The sequence below is a fragment of the Tetrao urogallus genome (genome assembly GCF_951394365.1).
Source record: "Tetrao urogallus genome assembly, chromosome: 4".
NCBI classification, from domain to species: Eukaryota; Metazoa; Chordata; class Aves; order Galliformes; family Phasianidae; genus Tetrao; species Tetrao urogallus.
Genome location: NC_136817.1, coordinates 67,395,186 through 67,417,756, shown reverse-complemented (window position 1 = coordinate 67,417,756; position 22,571 = coordinate 67,395,186). Strand labels below are relative to the sequence as shown.

General features: G+C 34.5%; 1 protein-coding gene across 3 annotated transcripts in view; it reads left to right on the top strand.

Annotated features, from left to right (window-relative positions):
• CTNNA2 (catenin alpha 2) overlaps nucleotides 1-20,920 on the top strand; it is a gene marked incomplete at both ends in the record, with an annotated part of 398,157 nt that extends 377,237 nt beyond the window's left edge. For 2 of the 3 annotated variants that reach the window (XM_079534792.1, XM_079534791.1), the window contains one exon: nucleotides 20,633-20,920. In XM_079534792.1, coding sequence (XP_079390918.1) covers nucleotides 20,633-20,920 — 288 coding nt within the window. Of the gene's footprint in view, nucleotides 1-9,558; nucleotides 9,703-20,632 lie in introns of all 3 variants that reach the window. The other variant, XM_079534790.1, reaches the window with a different exon arrangement.
• Nucleotides 20,921-22,571: the final 1,651 nt, after the last annotated feature.

Genomic DNA, 22,571 nt, shown 5'->3' with positions numbered 1-22,571 from the left:
GAATAGAGTTGGTTTGAACTACTATGTTTGCATGTGGATGAAGATTTTGACTTATTCTAATTCCAGAGCTGCTTTATTTTTTAGTATTCCTGTCTGACACGTGTAAGCTAGACTGTTACAGTAAAACAGATCAATATGTTTATTTCTTACCCCAGAATAAATATCCTCTTATGTCTTCACTGCTGCTCTGGAGCTGATTGCCTCATTTACTTACTATATGTTTAAGTTACGAGCTTGGATTTTTTATCTCTTGTTTATGTTAGCAGCTTTGCTATGGTGTTTCCTAAAGGACTATGTTGAAGAGTATCTAAAAGATGCATCTAAGGAATGCCTTTATTTTCTCTTTTTTTTCAGTTTTGTTTTAGAACTCTACAGACATAATCAGCTATGTTATGAGAAAATGTATCCAAAGAGTCCTAAAATTCTAAGCCAGATAAAAATGCAGTGTCATACAGAGTAACAGCCACGTACCTTTGAACACAGTCCAAAAATACTGAATCAATAGCCACAGTGCAATTTAAACTTATATTTTAGCTGGGTCCAATTTCCAATTATTTTCAAGAGCCTATTAATCTTAGCATAATAGGCTTAGCTGTGATGATAAAAGAAGGAATCTTATAAGATTTTGAAGATACAAAGCAATTCAGTTAAGGTTATCTGGAAGTTCTGACTTAGTGAACCAAGTGAGGACTTTGGGAGAATAAGAAAGGTGAAAAGGCTGGAGCCACTCATTACTTTGTCTGAGGTGGCACAAGTTGGAGTTTGAGGGTGTGACACTACAAAAATCCCATAACATCTGATCTGGGACGTTGGACCCATGAGAATGTGAACAGATGAGAAATTTCAAAATAATTGTCCCTATGTTTTCTCTTGATTGGTGATGGAAATAGGTAGTTCTCATCAACAAATGAGCGAGACTTGCTATTTATCACAGAATAACTGTGTGCTTCCAGCAGTTACATCATATAAGCTAGCAAATAGCTTGTCCATCAGTTCTGTCTATGGTTGCTATATCTGGAAACACAAAGTATCTTAAATGACATCTTTTTCTTTCAATTTAAGTCTGAATTTGCCTCAACTACCCTGCGCTGTAAAAACAGGTTGATGTGCAAATGGGCAGTGAGCTATCAAATAGCTCCTTACAAGCCCTGTAGACCCATAGAAAAGCGAGGTAACTTGACTTCATCTGCTGTTAAAAGTGAGTAAGCTCATCTCTTATAGAATTTGAAGTAAGAGTCTATAGATATGTATTTACTTAAGCCACTGATGTAGTATTTCATTTCTGAGCCCGGTAAGCTGTTCTGTTATTCTTTTATTGTTATTTTTACTTTGTCTTCGCTTGCAAGTAGATAATCATAGAGAATCTTGGCATTTAAAGTTTGTAAGAGTATATATATATATATATATACATATATATATATAGAAATATATATATTATATATTATTTATTATATATATTATATATAATAATATATTATATTATATTATATATTATATATTTATATATATTATATTATATATATATATATTATTATATATTATATTATATATTATATATATATATTATAATATAGAGAGAGAGAGAGAGAGAAAGTTGGAGACTGGTAGTCATTTTATTCTTCCTGAATCAGGTAAGAGTTTGGCTTTCCTGTAAAAGAAAGTTTGCTGAGGACAGAGTTGCAAATTGACAAAAGTGTCAGATTCCTTTTCTTTGAACCTCTCAGAAGCAGAAAATAGTCACTCTGGTTATTTAGCTAGCAACAAAATAGGTTTTACTGTTGAGTTGTAGCAGAAGAAAGAGACATGAGGTAAAATCACAGAAACTGACAAAACCTGGCTTTTAGATGTTTCAGGGCTGGGCTGCTTGCCCTGACAGGCTCTCAATATTGTCATTAGAAAACATCTGAGATAAGGCATGCTGTTTTTCCAAAAAATGTATTTCGAAAAGCAATACATATATTATCAACATTTTAAACTACACTTTTCCTAGCTGTTCTTAAAGATTAATGGATGTCAGTAATAGAAGTTCTATGTTTTATCTGTTAGTGATTAAATTTACTTGAAGCTGAGGGTTAAGAGCAGGTACTCTTGAATAATTGCTGACAGTCAGTGCTCAGAGTCACACGCCACAGAGAGAAGATGTAGTCCTGTCTAAACTCACATTGCTGTACAACTGGGGTTTGGGTGATAGCAATAGATGACAGATAGATACACCTCAATTGGTAAAGGAAAGTGAGAGAGGGACTCAATAGATAATTATTAAATTGTTTAAGAATATTATTTGATTTTATGTTGTGTTGTTTTTTGTTGTTTTTTTTTTCTTTTTTTATGTTAGGCTTTTTCTTCCTTTCTTTTTTTCCCTTTTCTCCTTTCTTTCCTTCTTCCTTTTTTTTTTCTTTTCTTTTTTTTTTTTTTTTTTGCTAGTTTTTTTTCACTTTTAACCATTCTTTCATCCACAACAAGTAGGAGTAGCACAAAAATGAGTTACCAAATATGAATAGTATTATTTACCTGCAGCAGTAGTTTTCCATTAACTGCCAAAACTGATTAATTTTATTCTCAGTATTTTGCTTGAAGCTTATATTACATAGAACATAAGAAACTTCGTGTGTGTATACACACAGTCACATAAATGTGCACTCGTGGGATGAAAACAAACTTATATGAGATTAAACCAAGAGGAAATGATTTGTTCAGGAGGGATTGGTGGAAAGGAGTTCTGTTTTCAGACCTGGAATGGAAACAATGGGTAAAGGAAATGACTTCAGAGAGAATAAGGAAATAAGCCCAGGAACCATGAAATAGGTGATACAAAAAGATTGAAGCAACAAAAAGACAAACAAAAAGAAACACAGGAATATGAAATCAAGGAAGTTCAGTGGTGGGTAAAGACTGATGTAAATTCAGGAAAATAAAGCTTTCTGGACTCTGCAGTAATCTCCACTCTCCTATTACTCCAAGTAGAACATGCATGGAGAGAAAAAGCATTTGTTTGTAATCTTACAAGTTACCACCGTGAAAGGATAGCTTCCAGAACAGAAAGGCTGAGGATAGGGAAAATAGGGGATGAGGGATAGAATGGGGAAATGGGGGAAATGAGGGATCTTGATTTACATTGTGTGTTAATCTGTAGCTCATGTTATCTTCTGTGAAAGAAATGAAAGAGAAAAATACAGGGAGACATTTCAGCTGTACTTTTTGGGATAAATACGTATAAGTAACCTCTGCACATGTGTTTGAATTTTTGCAGATTCACTGATATATGAGAAGGTGAAATAAAACTGTATTAAGTGTACCCTGTTTCAGAATGTACTGTTGTATGAAGCACATTACAGGCTTTAATTATCCTTTATTTGAGACAAATTCTTTGGAGCTCTACTACTTGTGACTAATACTGGAGTCTCCAACTCGTGCTGTCTAAGGCTGTGTCCCCCAGTGCACTGTCCAAGAAAGGTACTATTGCTGATGTGGTAACATAAAAAATTTATCATCCCCACACTGAGTCAAGTTACTACTCTTAAAGGACAAAGGCATTACTGAGTTATGCTGATTAATCAAAATGAGTGCTGTTAAAATTCCTCGTGGTCATATACTAGTTATATATGATGTATTTTATAGATACACTATTTTAAGGCTTTCTAATAGTTCAAACAGTGAAGATTTCCTAATTATCCTCTGCAGCTCAAAGATGAAGAGAATAAAAAAAGACATAAATAATTGATATAGTTGCTTTAAAAATCCAGCTGACAATACCTCTTCCAAATATATAACAATAACAAGGATTACCTTTTGATTCTCAGTAAAGACTGCACAGACCACAAACCCAGAGAGTTTGTTTAAATGCTATCTTTGGAGGTTTCCAAGCCTCAGGCAGACTCCACAGCAGCTGAGCAGATCTAATGTTGGCAATCAATTAAATTTCAAGTGGGAAGTTGTGCAAGAGGTCTCCAGAGGTCTCCCTTAAGTGAAATTTGAGTGGTGCTGTGATTCAGCTAAGTGAAAGATCCCACAGGATCTTACTTAAATCTTTGAGTTCACGTGGTTTCACCTTGATAATTGTTGGTGGATTGTGGAGATGTAGAAACCCTGAGCTTTGGGCATCTAGAGAATCATAGATAAGCTCCACATGCAAAGTGGCACAGAAGACTTTTGAAAAACTATTTTTCTTTTTTTCTTAGTAGTATTATTGCTGTTTCCTCAAAGCATCTGAGTAAAGTTGGCTTGGTGGTGGGCAGAGTGTATGCAGAGGAAAAGTATAATGTAAGGAGAAGTAGATGAATGAAGCTTAAGACATCAATGTAAAAATGAATCATTTACTGAAATTCCACATTAGATGAGTTTTTTTGCAGATAAATTATTTCTAATATCATAATATTAAACCACTTAATTCCATGAGAGCAAAGCAAGGTACTGAAATTAAATAGACTTGAAAAACATATTATCATAGAAAGGGATTTTAGATTTGAACCTCAACATATAATTCATTACATACTACATTTATTTTTAAAGTAATATCCACTCAGAAATCCAAAGCCTATCTGCTATTGTAGCATCTGTGGTTTCAGTCCTGCTAGTTTCCCTATTCTATGTCACACTAAATGATTGAGGTATAAAGTGAGAATATGAAGAAGCTATCTTTCTGAGATACAAACTGCACCAGCCCTTCAGTAATTAGCAAAGCCTAGAAACCACTCTTACATTCCATGGACTATGCCTGTAAAAACTGATGTAAGGGAAGATTTCTGTGCTATTTCATATCCACTTATTTTCCCATCTTCATTCTTTTAAAGGAGATGGCATGAGATCAAGTTTCACTATTTTGTATTAAATAAGAATGCCTTTCCCCCATGGCATTCTCAGTTGGCCTTCTTAGTGTACCGCACAGTTGTGTATCCTTAAATAAAAATCACATTTGTTTCTCCAATGTGGGAATATGGAGATTTGTTCATATATGATGGCTTTAATACACAATAGGACAATTTGAACTGTTTCTTATACAGAAGAACATCATTTAAATCTCACAATTATTTCACTTCCTCATTTTGATAGTGGTGAGACAATCTCATTTCCAAAGTATAATCTGATGATGCATTTGAAGATAATGAAAGAGTAACTTCAGTTCAAACTCTTGAATTTCTTTCACTTTAATTATAATTCTTGACAGCCTGAGTTGCAGATAAGTAACGCACACATCGAAAGATTCTCAGACAAAAATACCCCTAAGGGGAAAAAAAACACAGGTTATCCCAGGCTTAGAAAAATTAGTTTCAAATACTATATAAACAAGCTTACATATGTTTCAAACCCATTGGTTTTGTATTTTGGTTGCCATCCTTTTTATATATATATATGAATACATATATATTTTTAAATAAAAATTATGTAAAAAAAAAAAAAAAAGAGGTTTTATTACTTATATACATTAACTATATTAGATATTTTTTTTGAGGCCTAAGACAATTCCTCTTCACTCACTGCAGCCCAGCCATACCAGAAAGTTGGACGCCCATGGAAAGAAATTAATAAAATACACAATATAGACATATTTTCATTGAATGCATTTCTAGGAAAGGATCAAGCCAAACTAGGAATGTTAACTATTGCCTTGTTTCTTTACTTCTGAAGTGCTTCTTCCATGATGTGAACATACTCTTATTATTATTATTGCTATTATTGTTATTATTTGTTAAACTCCAAGAACAAAATGAAAAAATTATCTATTCTCACATCACATCTTTAATCTTATGAAGCAGATAAGCAGCTTCATCAATAAATAAAATCGGTTTTCTTTTATACGATGTATTTAAGATGTTGGTATGAAGTCAAAGTGAAAAATCAACCATTATCAGGAAAGTCAGTCCTAACTTCTTATGGTTAGATATTCTCAAGTTATTTTTCTCATTCTGACTACTTTGTCAAAATAGTGTATAAACTATGCTGCTAGATAACTAAATGTATCATCAGAAAATGAAGCAAAGTATACAAGTAGCTTGTCCAAAATGTCATCAAAGACCGATTAGAATTCTATAGAGTTAAAATAGTAATTTCTAATCCAAAATTATACAGAAATATTTTCATAATTTCTCATACCTGCACTCTCAGTGTCAAAAAATTAGAAAAGTTAAACATCTACTTGAAGGTCCCTGGAAGTGTTCAAAGCCAGGCTGGATGGGGTCCTGGGCAGCCTGGTCAAGTATTAAATGTGGAGGTTGGTGGCCCTGCCTGTGGCCTTGGAGTCCCTGCCACCCCCTTGGTGTCCCTTTCAATCCGGGCCTTTCTATGATTCTATGACTGGAGTCAGATGTGATGTTAGATTAGATTGGATTTAAGGAAGATTTTTTTTTTACAGTAAGGGTGGTGAGGCACTGACACAGGTTGCCCAGAGAGGTGGTGGATGCCTCATCCCTGGAGACACCCGAGAGTGGGCTTAATGGGACTCTGAGCAAGCTGATGGATCGCAAGTCTTTCTGTTCTCATTGCAGTGTTTCTCATTGCAGGGGAGTTAGACTAGATGACCTGTCCCTTCCTTCCAACTCAAAAGATTCTAGGATTCTACATAACGTGTTTTGCTATTCTTTGTGGTGGTTAATGAGCAAAAAAGATTTTGCAATCTATCCATCAAGTTGATCTACTCCAGCAACAAGACATCTTTGGGTCTGGTGTGTGTCTCTGTTAGGTTCTCAATCTTTTAAGGTGTGTGTCAGGTTGGTATTTTGAACTGCTCTTTTCAAGTTGTTTCGATTTCTCAAGATACATCCGTTTTTACCTTCTGTAGGTATACCAATAAAACATAGAACGTTTCAATACAGTGGGTACTCCTCCCTGTCTTTAATTACCTTACTGTTTTCAAATTTCATAGATGGTATCTACTGGTACCTTAATAGTTCCTGCTTATTCCTAACGATCTGTTCATCTTCTTGAGCAAGAAAGAAAAAATATTTTGGTGATTTTTCCAACAGATCTTTGATGTCAGAATTAATATGGAACCATTTTTTCCCTGTTTGCTAGTGCCTGGTTGCAAGTTATCAAACCAGTCACCTTGTGTGAGTTTACATAGCTTTCTTATGTAGCTGAGCTTCACTTAAGAAAGATTTTAAAGTCTTCATTTGCTGTCTCTTTGCTCTTACACGTATTCATTTAATTAATCTTAGTGGTATTCCTTTGAACACTTGGAAGATTTCCCTCATTTTATGTACATTTTAAAAATATTTTCATTTAAGTATATCAATACTCTGCTTTTGTTCACTGTTTAGGCAAGTTATCTATTCTAATGTCTGCTCCCAAGTCAGTCTTTTTTCCTCTTTAATTATCATCTTGTCAACTATAGATATCATACTAAACAGATCAAAACAAGGTTTCAGATTGGAGCAGTGCTAGGCCAAAATACCATCTGGGTATGATCTGCTACCTAATCTATCAAACTGTTTATACCACATTATCGTGATGAAATTGACCACATTTCTTGTTTTATTCCTTGAGAATATCCTTGGCCAACCTCAGTTTCCTAGAAGCTAATTGTGCTACATTCATATGTTTCTATTCCAATTTAAAATACATATATATTTCTTTTTAGGAGCTCTTAGAACTGCTGCTATAAATGTAATTTTTAAAAATATAGTCTCTGAACATCCTTCTTTTAATCAGAATTACCACACTTGATTAGAGGCTTCTGAAGGTCTGCTGGTCACAAGAGTTCCATATTTATTCCTACTTTATTTGGCAAAAACAACTGTGGTGCAATGATCAGGTCATAGGATACCTGACTTGTGAATCAACATGGTTTATTTTACCATAAAAGCCTTTAGAAGTTCAAAATTTCTTTTCTTTCTGGTGGACTAATAGAATTACATACTAGAAATTGGAAATCAGGCCCTATAGTGAAAAGCCTTTTGACAATAGGTCATGATGTTTAGAATGGAATATCGTAATCTACTCTTTTATAAAAGAATGTGTTTTTCATCTCCCCTATCTTCATATATGCAAATGGCTTGAAATTAAGATTATGTAACAAGAAATTGGTTAGACATATGTTTAACTCAATTCAGAACTGAAATTCACAGCACTATCATCACTTTGCATTAATCAGCTGCAGCCTAGCTTTGCATTGTGTTCCTGAGGTTATATATCATCTCTAACAATCACAATAAATCTTCATTTAGTTGGCTGGACTAGCTAATGTGTTGAGTTTTAAAATCCACTGCTTTAAACTAGCAGCTGTAGGTACTACAGGTCTAGGCTGTGATAAAAGCTTTAAAGATAGAGAAGAAAAGTACCTGACCTCTGTTGTTGGGTGAAGTGACCAGTATGAGACAGTAGTCAGGCACTTGGTTTTTTTTTAGCAGAAAAATAGAGAAAAACAGAGAGCACACAAACAGAGCAAAGTGTACACATTAATCATGACTAAGACTAAGACAATAATCATGATTAGGTTACAGTTTACATGATCCTTGTAACAACAAAATACCTAGGGGAAAATGTCAGTGTTAACTGTGGGCTTTTAATACACGTTCTTAAGATAGATTTAAGGAGCATTCATTTTTTCATCTTCCAATAAGCAGGTTCTTATGCTAGTACTCTTTACTGATACTGAATAGTCACCCATACACGGAGCAGGTTTATTTAATGGAGTTATTTTAATAGTATATACTACTTTTTTTCTTCCATTTCAGTACACAGCTGGGTTATATACAAGCAATTATGTTTACTCTCAAACTTGCTTTTCCAGAATTTGAATGATAAAAATTCCATTTGCAATAAATTAGAATGAATATCCCCTTTTAAGCCCTTCAGTTTCAGTTCTGAGGTTGTTGTTTGAAAAAATGTGCTGCAGCATGTAATGGTTTCATTGTATAAAAATGTGCAGTCTTTAAAAGCATCACCTGCTTGCAATTTTGTTGATTTTCTGGAACTTAAAGTGTGCTCTGTAAATAAATATATGCCCAGACTTTTTATACTTCCCTCACTTGTTCTCTCAGCACAGTTTGTCCATTCTTAATTTCAGTGTGAGAAAATAATTCTTCCCCATCTTCCTTTAAATACTGCTGAAGGTGGCATCCCCTCTGGCTGACTCTGTTCAGTGATGATTCCAGAGAGCTGCACTGTTGAAGTCTATTGATCAAATTAAGCAGTGGTGGACATGAGCGTAATTGAAGTTGGTATCACTACCTCAGTGTTCCTGTTTTGCCATGCTTTTCCAAACCATTCCTAAAATAATGTGATAAAGAAGGTCAATAAAAATCATGCCCGATCTGATGTTATTCAGCCTTTAATGGGGATAGAACTTTCTATCCTTTCTGATTTTTATCCAAAGGTGACAAAATGTTTCTTCTTTCCCAATCAGCAATCCCACTTGGGATTGTAGGCCTAACCTGTGCTATGGGAGCAAGTGAGAGGAACCACCAGACAGCGGGGTTACTCAGCGTGGAAGAGTCCCTGTTTCCTTGACCAAGCATAGCTCCTTCAGCACACGTTTTCCTCTCTCCTCACCTCTACGCTACGGCGCAGTATTTCTCTTGCTCTCTCTCTCACTCTCTCTTTTCTGTATCTCTCGGAAATCAGACTGGAGTTCAGAGCACTTTCACTACCTTTTATGAGGTAGAGTGCGATGGCATAGATGGGAGTAGGGCTAGTCAACTTTCTACCCACCCACCTACCTGTGCTGAGGGAGCTACGCTTGAGGCCGGAAGCGGTGACTCCTCAACGGTGAGTAACCTCCTCTCTCATCTCTGTCTTTAACTCTCTCTATAGGACTGCGGGTGGAGGGAAAAGAAAATGTGTTCTAGTGTTTTTGTTTTTCCCCAATTGTTTTTTATCTTTTTATTAACCACTGGGTCACAGAATGAACTGCATGCATTGTTTTAGTCACCAGTGAAAAATCATTTCCTGACCATTCTGAATTCCTAATGTCATGTATAAAACAAGGATGATGTTTGTTTGCAGAGGTGATCAATTTACAGGTGGTTAATCCTTCTGACTTGTTTATTTTACATTGTAAAAAGGTATTCTCTTATCACCTTAAACTCAGTTGCAAATTTTCCATTAATTTAATTGCAGTAGTGTTGAGCAACCACTTTGTGATTAAAGATAGATGGTGGTGTTTATGTGTTTATCATCACTTATTATGGATAATGATAACTTCTACGGGACAGGATTTTTATTTTCCGTATTTTCTATTACTGATTTTAATCCAGAATATTTATGAAGCTATCTATTGACAATAGATAAACTACAAGTCCAATTACAAGACCAATTACAAGAGTTGTCTTATAGATAAAATTCATAAGTAAATGGAAGCAGAAAATCAAACCCAGGAGATCAGTTCTTAATGTTTGAAATTATAAGTCCAAGCTTTTCATTTTTTCATGTGATGTGAACTTGAGATTGATAGGGTTGTTGCTCTCTGGATTTCTTGGTGTTTTTCTTGTGTCACTGCCTATACATTACTATTTTTATTTTAAAGTCTTGTCTTTTTACCTGTTTTTCTTTGCCCCAAGAATTACTGTTTTACTGTTTTAATATCCCTCAGCATTTTAAAAAAGACGAGATGGACTATGAAGATCTTCCTTTCTTGTTCTGCCTCTTGGGTATCTACTCAAGCTGTCAAGATGTCAGACCACTCATACTAAAGGGCAGAAGAAGGGTCGTATGAAGATTTTGGCCCCTGGGGATACACAAATCTTACTGTTAATGTTCATTTAATGCTCTTTATCAGCTCCGTGTGGGGCCATGTCATATCACAGTGAAAGGCACTAAAAGGCAGTAATGCATAGTCTATAAATCAGAGAGTGCAATCACAGCCTTTTGCAGCAGAGGTGGTCTTTACTCTGATTGATGAAATACTTCTATTTTCAGGTGACTAGGTGGCTTTGAGGAATTGGGAATAGGATGCAGAGCCTTCCATCTTCTGGTCACTGACATATATTGGGAATTGGTCACTAGTGATGGATAGGTATTCACTCTGATGACTCACTGATGCTTTTTGCATGAATGCACAGGAGATCCTAGTGAAATTCTAGAAGGGTGAATATCTTGTTAAGCAAGCTGCCAGAATTTCACTAATAACTGTTTCTGCTAGAGAGGAAAAATAAGAGCCACCAATAAATAACTAGCTCCTCTAGCTTTGAATAACATTTGCAAAGAGTTTTATTATTACTGCTTATTCCTTTTAGTAAAAGCAATGAAGTCTCTAAATCTTCCTATGCAAAGCCAAAATCGTGTCTAGAAAATTTAGCTTCCCTGGCAAACTTTGATCTTTTGAGTAGAAAAGAAAAAGCAGGTTAGTCAATTTGTAATGTTTCATTGGGAAATCTTTGTAGGAATTTCAACTGTTAAAGAGGGTTTGAGGTTTGCACTACTGAGAGGCAAATGCTTTGAGGGAAAATGTAATCAATATCCAAAGCACGTCTTCTGCTGATGAGTTTACAAAATTGGTTTTTTTCTTCATATAATTATTCTTGTTTAATGTAGGAGACTTTGAGTTTTGCGCAGAATTGGCAAAGCATGAAGACTAACTGAACAGTGCCCCTAATCTCACTGCAATTATATGAAAGCATATTGGTAGCATAGAGAAATTCTTTTTAAAAGTGGTATAAGGATTGGGAATGGGAGATCAGAATTGGTATCATTCAGTAATTAAGGTGAATTAGAGATACTGTGGGGGATATTATGAAACAGAGATGTCAGTGGATTACTTTAAATCCAAAGAAAATTGCTCTCGGCATTTGTCTTTTAAGATGAGTAAATCAGAAGTTGGCATATTTATCTATAAAGGGGTGTTTGCATAGGCAGTGATAGGCAAAATACCGTAAACTATTTTGATAATTAATCTGGAATCTTCCTATACCAAATCTAATACTAAATTTTAGTCATGCAACCCCAGGCTGTGGATTTGCATGAGTAACCTCACCGGGAGAATAAATAGCTTAATTTTACATTTATTGTGCTAATTGTCCTCTGAAATTATTTTTTTTAAGTATAAAAATTAAAACATCTAAAGTGCATAGCTTCTTGTATTTTACAACATTGGCTTAAATGTATATTCTGACACAATGTTTCTTTTAGTCTTATATTATTTACATGTACATAAATTAAAATGAATTATAATAAGACAGTTTTCAGATAATTTTGCTTATTGAAAACTTTTGAAAGCAAATATCTGAACAACTTATCTCAATATATGCCAATCTAAATTTGTTAAATCTTATACGTTCTGAAAACCTCAATATATTACATTATTTGCTTATAAAGCATTCTTTAAAATTGTGTTGGTTTAGATTGCCATCCACAAGCTGCGTTAGTGACTCCAACCCAAACCAGAAATTAGTAAATTTATACCTATGTATTAAGCAGGTCAGCATTGAAATTACAGCCTTGTTTCTCAGTCATACTGGTAGAGATGTGAATAATACTTTAACAATGTAGATCATATATGGGGATCAAACGTTTTCTCAGTATGATTAAGATGGTTAATTATAATTCCCAAATTTTCTGTATTTTCCAGGCTGATTTCTCTCACAAGCTGAATTAAACCTTTGTGGGTTGGTTCTTACCTTCTTCTTTTTCTGTATAAGAAATGAGGGAGAGCTGTGAAATGCACCATCTGTTTGCAAACGGTGTCAGCTAGCATATAGATGCTCATCACCCTGCCCTCTCTTATTTCACTTTTAGGCAGGTGTAATACCATTGACTCAACAGGAATTTTGATTTAATCTTGTTTAAGCAAAAGAGGTGAAGATGATAGTGCACAAGCATTGTAGGGGACTCTTTGTGTTGATTTCGATTGCAGTGACCGTAGCATGTCTGAATTGTCAACAAAGCATTTGAACTGAGTATACAGATTCAGAGGAGAGCAGAGCTACCCTAACACCCCAGACATTTATTCCTGGGACAGTTCAAACTCAACGTCATTAAACATGATTCTGTTTGATCAAAATCCTTTGAATTTTTATCCATCCCATCTGAGCATATCCAAGCAAGCACACTTATGTACCCTTGATCTGTATAATCATGATGAGTTTCAAACACCATATGCTCCTCCAAGACTCGGGACGTTTTCAAGATGAGGAGAAAGAGATCACTGTAAACAAACACATTTTGCAAATGATAAAGTGGGAAAGAGATCTTGCAGTAACAAACAGAACGCTACTCAAGTTAAAAAAAAAAAAAAAAAGTAAAAACTTAAGAATGGGTTAATAGTGTGAGGAAAATTGAGTATTTTATTATTCAGAAACATTTTACCTGAATTATGAAGAGTTTCTGACTATTATGTCCATTGTTAAATGGAGAGAGATTAATCTATCCAAGTGTAAACATCTGTATCTGAGTTGCTCGCTCCAGACTTCCTTTACCATTGATGGAGAACAATAGGCTTTTCTATTCAGATTAGTAACAAGGTGTAGGCAGATGAACAGAACCATGCAGAGAAATGTAGAGTTGGGATTTAGTGTTGGGGTCTTTGAAGAGTGTGTATTCAAAGGTAACTGATGTCAACTTTTTATGAACATAGCTGTGGCAGAAAGGAAGCTACCTATTTTTTGCTGGATAGACTTATTTAAACTGTTTTGTGAGAATATTTACATAAATAAAATAGCTTCTGAGGAAGGTTCCAAGCTCATTAGTTTCTTAGGCTGCAGCATTATCATTTCCAACATTTGACAATTTTGGGGATGAAAAGGAAAATAATCTCAAAGATATTAAGGAAAATAATCTCAAAACTGTTCATTATGTTTAAATTCTTGAACACTTGAGTCAGAATTCAAATACAGTTTTTCAGAAATGCTGAGCACCCAGGCGTAGGTTCACTATATTGTCTTTAGGATTCTAGTGCAATTTAATATGTTTAGGTATAATCAAAGAGGAGAGGTACTTACAGAAAATGAGCTCATTAAAGATCTCAGGTATTCCCTGGCTTTTGGTCTTCTCCACCAAGTACAGATGGAAACTGAAATGCTTTGGTCCAACACATGAAGCTACATAGGATGAGCACAGGATAAGAATTCATTTATAGAAATAGACTTTGCATAGGTCTCTAAACACATTGTCTGAATTTTTTATAAGCAGACCTACTTTTCATGCCTACATTATTAGAAAAAATGATTAATTGTAGACATCTGAAAAACTGCTACTGAGTATTCTACTGCCATGAACAGTTCTTGGATCCTGATAAATATTAAAAGATTCAGTCACAGTTTTTGACATCAAGTAAGTACAGACAACTAATGAACGATAACTGTTCGGAGTATGGATCACTGAGGTTATAACTACTTCTGAATTGCTGTTCAAGCAAAATGCTATATAAAACACTGACTCTCAAAAGAAAACATAGGCAAAGTAAATTAGGATTTCCTAAGATAACATGAATATTTCCGGAAGAAATTGGTATTGTACTTGGTACAATAATTGGTAGAAATTGGTAGTTGTACTACAAACAACTTGAATGGCCTATTAAACATATGTCAATAACTAATGATATTTTTTTCCTCAGTTTTACAGTTAATCATTTTTTTTTCCTTTGGATAAAAGACATCTTATAGCAGTGGAACTGATCATCAGCATCATCTAAACTACTTTATATATATGTTTACATGAATACAGAGGAGAAGACAAAGTCAAGATATTGTTGTCTAACACAGTACTGTAAGAGAAAGATATAGAAGAGCCAGACTTCTGATGGGTGCATGGGTGACAGGACAAGAGGCAATGGAAATAAGTTTGAATGTGGGAGATTCCAGTTAGATATAGTGAAAAACATTTTACCATGAGGATAGTCAAATTCAAGCCGGGGGGGGGGGAAGGGGGGGGGCTGGTCTAGATTGGCTGAAGATTGTCTGTGTTTGGAGATACTAAAACGTCCAGAACACCACAATTAAATATTCATCATGTCTAAAGGAGTAAGTTAATCACAGTCAAAAACGAAAATGAACAGGTAGGAAAATGGGAGCATAATTTCATTTTTCTGTGTACCCACATATCCCTTTTTATCCCCACTGCAACCACTTTGTTTTCCAAATAATGACTTTTTGCTTGTTAGAGAAATTCAAATGGACTCACAATAGCTGAGCATCTAGGAAAATCCTGATGCATAGTCTCAAGCCACTGATGGAAATACAGCTTCAGGCATTGCGTAGTAATGCTGAAAAATAGCAGATGTCTCCCACCATAGGGATGAGTGCATCTGAATAGTGAATAGGCAATTCTTGCATTGGCTGTCAGTAATAATATCATGTTTATGCATGCAAAATGCTACAGAAGCATAAGACACAAGTATTATGAATATAACCTTTTTTAATATATATGTTTATCTTAAATATATAGTGCTATTTTTACTATTAGGCACAGTTGGGAGGAAAATCTTATTTTGCATAAGAGGTTAACCTGGGAAAATATTACTTCTGATTCACCCTCCCAATTCATAATTGCTTAATGTAAACTTTTTTGCAATAGGGGGAGTTAATTGACTTTTAGTTTGTAGTAACAAACATGCTTCAAAAAGGAGAAGCAGGGAATGCATCCAGAATTCAGGAGTCGGATAACTTTAATGGCTTGACAATGCATAAATTATCCACTAATGGCTTACAAATCAAGTTCTAGCCAAGAATATTCAAAGAGTCCCACGTTCTTTTCCAATATAGAATCATGGATCTAAGTAAGAGAATACTGTAAAGATCACCAAGTACAACCATCATCCTGACCTACTGAGTCCCACGACTAAATCATGTCCCTCAGTGCCACATCCACACATCTTAAATATCTCAAGGGATGGGGAGCCCTAGGCAGCCCGTTCCAACACTTAATCACCCTCTTCTTGAAGAAAGTCTTCCTAATGTCCAAGATAAACTTCCTCTCGTGCAACATATTAAATAGAAGTTGCTCTTCGCAATTTATACCAATTAAACAGACTAAACTTTATTCCTCAATAATTATGAATACTATTTTTTGCACTCATATGTTTCAAGGTCAGTGTGGGCCATTGTTATCATTAAGCTGCCTAAGTGACAGATGGGCTCCCTGAAATCATGTAATTTAAAAATCTCCAAAAGTTATGATAAACTTAAGTAGACATATTAAGCAAAAACTTCCAATATTGATTTCACAATTTCTACAGATAGAATCATTATCCTTCATGATTTTGTGGTTAATTAGTATCACTACTAATTTTTTTCAGCTAATTAATATCTAAAATTGCATGCTTTACCTTCCAGCCATTAGGTTCTGTTATGTCTTTGTCTAATCTGAAGGGAGCATATAAACAGGAGGGGGAATGGCTGTTTACAAGGGTGGATGATGACAGGACAAGGGGAAATGGTTTTAAACTGAGACAGGGGAGGTTTAGGTTGGATATTAGGAGGAATTTTTTCACACAGAGGGTGGTGATGCACTGGAACAGGTTGCCCAAGGAAGCTGTGGATGCCCCATCCATGGAGGCATTCAAGGCCAGGCTGGATGTGGCTCTGGGCAGCCTGGTCTGCTGGTTGGTGACCCTGCACATAGCAGGAGGTTGGAACTGGATTAGCATTATGGTCCTTTTCAACCCAGGCCATTCTGTGATTCTATGATATGATATGAATCTGTTAAACCTGAAATATTGTCACTTATCTGTTACCATCTACTTGCTGACTTGTATCAATTCATTTTCAGTCATTTTCTTATTAGTGGAATGTTCTCTCCAGTTCCTCAGTGTTCTTCTTGCATTGAGGTATTCAGCATTTGGGGACATGTGATGATCATTGAATATGATTATTTAATCTATTTCATCAGTTTCCTTCTTTTTATTTAATCAAGGTTCATATTAATCCTTTTCCACAGCATTGCTTGGAAAGGGCTATTTACCTAAGAATCTATAGTGATTGATGAGATGTTGGCTTGCTTCTGTCTAGAAAAGTGTTTCTTATCCTATAAGTAGGTATTACATGTTAGAAAATCAGTCAAACTGAGAACTACATTTGTGGTTTTTACCAGCTTATCAGATAATTGTCCTCTTTATGACTTATCACATTTCCAGCTGTTAACTATAAATCTTATCATGTACAAATGACTTTTTTTTTCCAGGATGTTTTTTTTCAGCTTTTTTTTTTTTTTTTTCCCCCAGAAATAATATAAAGCTGAAAACTGGTTTCTCCAAGAGCCCACTGAAAAGTCGTAGTGTAACGATGACACCACTGCCTATACATACTTCTGAAAATTTAGTTATTAGAGAATTTAAGAATCATTCTCTGTGTAATTTTGAATCAACTGTGTTTTTAATCAAACTGTCATGTTGTACCAATTGTTCTCTATTCAAAGGGCTACAGTTATACCAACAGCATTTTTTCAAACAAACCTAAGTTTAATCACGTCAAAATATGGTGTAGGTTACTTTGAAAATATTTTTATGGACAAAACCATTTGGTTATAGTTAATTGCTTTTTACTCCCCCTTTATTTATAGAATCATAGAATCACCAAGGTTGCAAAAGACTTCTAAGATCATCCAGTCCAACCATCCACCTATCAATGAATGTGTTGTAGAATTTGCATTATTTTATATGAGAATGCTCTCAGCTGAGCTGGCCTATAATTTCAGAGGTCATTTTGTTTCCCCAGATGAAATATTTCCAGACTAAAAACTATGTACAATTCTTTTCCTGCTTCCTAAAGTTCATAAAAACTACCAATAATGATCTATAACATTCTTCAATTAGCTCACTTAAAACTTTCTTACTACTATACTACTTTCTTACTCTCTGGCAGTCTCTTTTCTCTTGTTTTTTGCAGTATGTTTTCAATTCTAAATGTGAGGATAAATTTTCTCCTTCTTTTTTTTTTTTTTTCCTAAGTGGATTTGTAAGCAGATCTAACACTATCACTTTGTGATGCCAGTAGAGAACTAGCTTTCATTATATTCATCCCTAACCATTGCTAGGTGGTGAAGTTTGCCTTTTGTACTGTGCAGCTTATGCACAGCTTAAACTGCTGTAACACAGCAGTGTATTAAGATCTGAATGTTAATTGGAGTGATGATGTTCATTCAGTTAAATTCTTCTTTACTGAGCCAGAATACAAACATGGAGCTGGAGGCAATACGAAAATCACTAGAAGTGCTTAGGTAGCTAAACTGAATATGTGGGATGGTTACCAAAAAATTTTGGAGAACAGTCATATGAAAATACACTTTTGGGATTTTTATGTCTCTTTTCTGTTTCCAAAACTTGAAAGCAATGCAATACAAATAAACATTAAGGACAAGGTATAAGTACCTGCATGTTATAATTAGATTAATAATGGTGAAAATAGGGTGCTCTTATGTGTTATAACAGAAGATTGGAACTAAAGGTAATTAAAACAGCATAAGAATATGTAAAAGACATCATTACAGTCCTCAACTGATCTTGCAGAATTGCATATGCTCCTGCACAACCTTACCAATAAGCTCCATAAAATTATTAATGTGTTTAAAGATGTAGATTGCAATCTATGTATGGATTTCAGCATCTTATTTATGTGCTTCCTCATTTCAGCTTGCTTTTTTCCATCGTTCTATTCCTTAGCATATGCAAAGGAACATTTAAAACAGCTACCAGAACTTTTTTTTCACAAAGAAATCACGGAAAATGTAAGGCTATTAGAAATCTTCAACAAATGGAATTAATGGGAATGTACATTATAGACTTGATCCAGTTTACCCACACTGATTACAAAGTAAATACTACTTGGTGGCATCTCTTTACACCCAGAATCAATCCACTGGTGTTTCAAAAAGAATCATTTAATAGTGAATAATGTTTAACTGTAGATCTCAGCAGTAAATTAGAATATCCTAATTTAATAGAGTATGATCTGTTATTTGGCAACAAACATAGATTGCCTTATAAATCATGCAATAGTGCGGTTATAGAATAACACTATACTGAATTGTATTTAATTACTGCCTATTGAACAGTCATGTTTCTGCCATATAATATAATTTTCCATCTTTTAACTTAGTTTCTTTTACTAACAGAAAATGCAAATTAGTTCTGAAGAAAAATACTTACTGTGGACAGGTAATTAACTATGTATTTCAGGAAATGGCACCAACTACGTGACAATCATCAAAATGCTTTTCTGTTTTGCACCTCTCTGTATACAACTGTTTATGTATTTAATGAATTATATTGAATATAGGCCACAGCTGAGGAATTCAAAATAATAGGTAAGTCTATAGGTGAATGTGCTTCCCGGTGCAGGCTTCTTATAATGTCTATTCTTATTTCACATCAGTCACCGATACTTTTCAGAAAGAGGATTCTCCTGCATTTATATTCTGAACTCTCTTCTTCTGTTAATGATCCAGTGTGTTTGAGATGAATTACATTGGTGTTTTTTTAATTGCCTTATGAGTATTTTTCCCAATTACCTTGTTTTAAATTCATGTTAAGTAATTGTATGGTCCCAAAAGATAGAGTGGGAAAAGTTTGGAAGGAGGACAGTCTTTTCATTCCAGTTAAAAACACCTAAGAACTTTTTGTGGGATGGAATTAAAGAGCTAGAATAGCACAGGATCCTTAATAGTTGCTAAATACTAGGAGAAACTTATAAAACTTTAAGCCAACTTCCATGATAGAAATGAAAAGCTTCATCACAAAAAGTAAATACCAATTTTTTTGCATTTTGAGACAGAGATAATTGAACATCCTAAACAGTAGACTTGTTTGCTGTGCTGCTTAAGTCCATATATTTTAGCACCTAATGATTTAAGGATGCCTAGCTGGATTTGGCAAGCACCTAGTTTGTATTTTGGAACACTGAGATACTGCTTTGGAAGCCCCACTTTCCGCTTTAATTCTTTTGAAATATTTGGCCAGGGACAGGTACTTGATCTCAGTATATGGAAGTTTTTGATTTGAAAGTCCCAATGGTTTAAAGTTTAACAACTTCTTGAGGCCTCCTACATCCAGAGTATCCATACACCTGAGGCAGATTTGAGCATAAGAGGAACATGGGGTGTATGTACAAAGTTAGTTTGCTTATCACAAAGTACTACTACTTGTGAACATGAGTGGTAAATATTACAGTTATGAAACCAAAAAATATGTGGTTAAATGTTTCAAATTTTTAATTCTTTAGGAGTTTTTGCATCTTTTTTTCTCTTTTCACTTGGGATTCTCGAACAAGCTCAGCACTGGCTTCACATTACTCCTGTAGATATCACTATGGATGTTATCCTGGGATTCATAGGAATAATTAGGGAAAAAAAAAAAATCACTTGGGAAAATGTCTGCTGACCTATTTTGTTGTTTCTGACAAAAATAAAATTGTAAATTTGTAAAGTGAGAAGTTTTGTTTTTTGGTTGTTTTTGTTTTTGTTTTTGTTTTGAGAGAGAGGGAGAAAAAAAAGGGAACTGAATCTTGACCCATATAAAAAAAATCAGGAAAATCAGCCAGCACAAGGTTTCCCTCTGAATTACTAAAAACGTTCATGTGAAGTACCACAGTCTTCCCCTAATATGGTGCATATTGCTTCTGGTGCTTGTTACTGCAAGCCTGTTTATTAATCCTCAAAGGACTCATTATATCTTTAGTGGGATCTCAGAGCATCTAGACTTTAACAAAGGAGTGATCCAGCGATCCAGACGCAGAGTAACCCTGCTGTATTTCATTTTGTTTTCTCTTCATAGCTGGACAGTGCCACTTCACTCATCCAGGCAGCTAAAAATCTGATGAACGCTGTGGTCCTTACAGTGAAGGCATCTTACGTAGCTTCTACTAAGTATCAGAAGGTCTATGGTACAGCTGCAGTGAACTCCCCAGTTGTATCTTGGAAGATGAAGGCACCTGAGAAGAAACCTCTAGTAAAGAGAGAAAAACCAGAAGAATATCAGACAAGAGTGAGAAGAGGGTCTCAGAAGAAACATATTTCCCCTGTACAGGCCTTAAGTGAATTTAAAGCTATGGATTCATTCTAAAGCACTAAGCTTTACCAGCAGGGTTTTATATTCTTTTTGTATGCATACCTGCCGACTTGTATGCGTCTGGCTTGGGGTGGGGGGGAAACAGTGTCAATTTGCATGCAACCTGAGGCTCTATTGAAGTAACTACTTTCTGCAATGCCAAAATTTAAGGGCGTTCTCTTCCAATGTTCAGTGGACTTGGTCCAAGCTTACTTTTTAAACTAAACTATTGCATTAAATTGGCCAAAGAATTTGCTTCACAGGAGTATTTGCTTGGGTTAAATAACAAATTCAAGATTAAACCCAGAAATTTTTATGCATGCAAGAAACATTAGGTTGGCAGGTATATTAAATGAAAAAAAAAAAAAAAAAAAAAAAAGGAATTGTAATGGTAGACCATAAAGCTTGTATTGCTTCTGTTCCAGTGCAAAAATGTACTAGCCAATATGCTTAAATGTGTGGCCCAATAATTAAATGATATAACTTTTAAGTCATTTTCATTATAGTATGTGAATTTTTAAAACAGATACAAACAAATTCATCTTAAAATTGCTTCTTTTAAACAATATTTTGTTCTTTATATTCTAGTAGTGTTATGATTGCTCACGTTTCAATTTTTCCCATTAATATGAACAGAGGTTTACTTTTGCCAATTGAATTCCTTATGGTGGAGTATGAAGCACAATATGGTGATTGACATTGCCTTTTATATTATGATTATTATGATGATTATTATTATTATATTAGTAATAGAAGACCTGATGGTGGAATGTTTAGAGACACGGAAATTGACAATGTGAGAATTTAGAGGCAAATATGTAGGTGTAGCTTGGATTACAGGTATCTGACATACCATTGTAACCACTAACTCAATAAACTCATTTAACCTTGGAATCCTCAATTTGTATGGCTTGTCTATTTTGATGCAAAGATGCGCAGATGCCTTCTGCAACACAGTTGAGATAGGCCAATTAATTTTGCCTTGTGTTTCCTTTTATTTTTTCATGAAGAAAAAGCAACATTATACTTTTTTTTTTCTATTACCAAATATGAGCAATGGGTCAAAACCATAGTTTAAATCTTCAACAAAAACTCTTATGTCAAGTGGGTGATGAAATTTTGTTTGATTGCATCACTTCAAAAACACCATGAAGATGGTTCAATTTAATAACTCAGTAAGCTTGATATCTCAGAACCTTGGAAATCATCATTATTCCACACTGTGTAGATCTGTATAAAGGCTACTACAAAATGAAATGCATCATATGCTTTTACTCTCTTTTTGTTGGCTCAACAGATTGCATTATATATATATATATTAAATTATAATTATATTATAATTATAATATATAATTATAATATTATATTAATATATAATTATAATATTATTATTTATATATATATATTAAAAGAACCTTCATGACATCATAAGGGATTTGAAAAAGTGTAAGAAAATGGGATATACCGTAAGTGACTGTGTATCCCTTGAAGTGTTTTTGAGATAGTGTTTGCATGCTTTCGTCACGTATGTTCATCATTCCTCAGAACAGAATGTACAGAATTTTATTCTCCAATACAGTCTGTATAAAGAAATATATTCTCAGATGCTTCCTAGTTAAATTATGATTTTTCCTTTTTTCAGTTGTTCTGTAAAATAAAAAGGCTC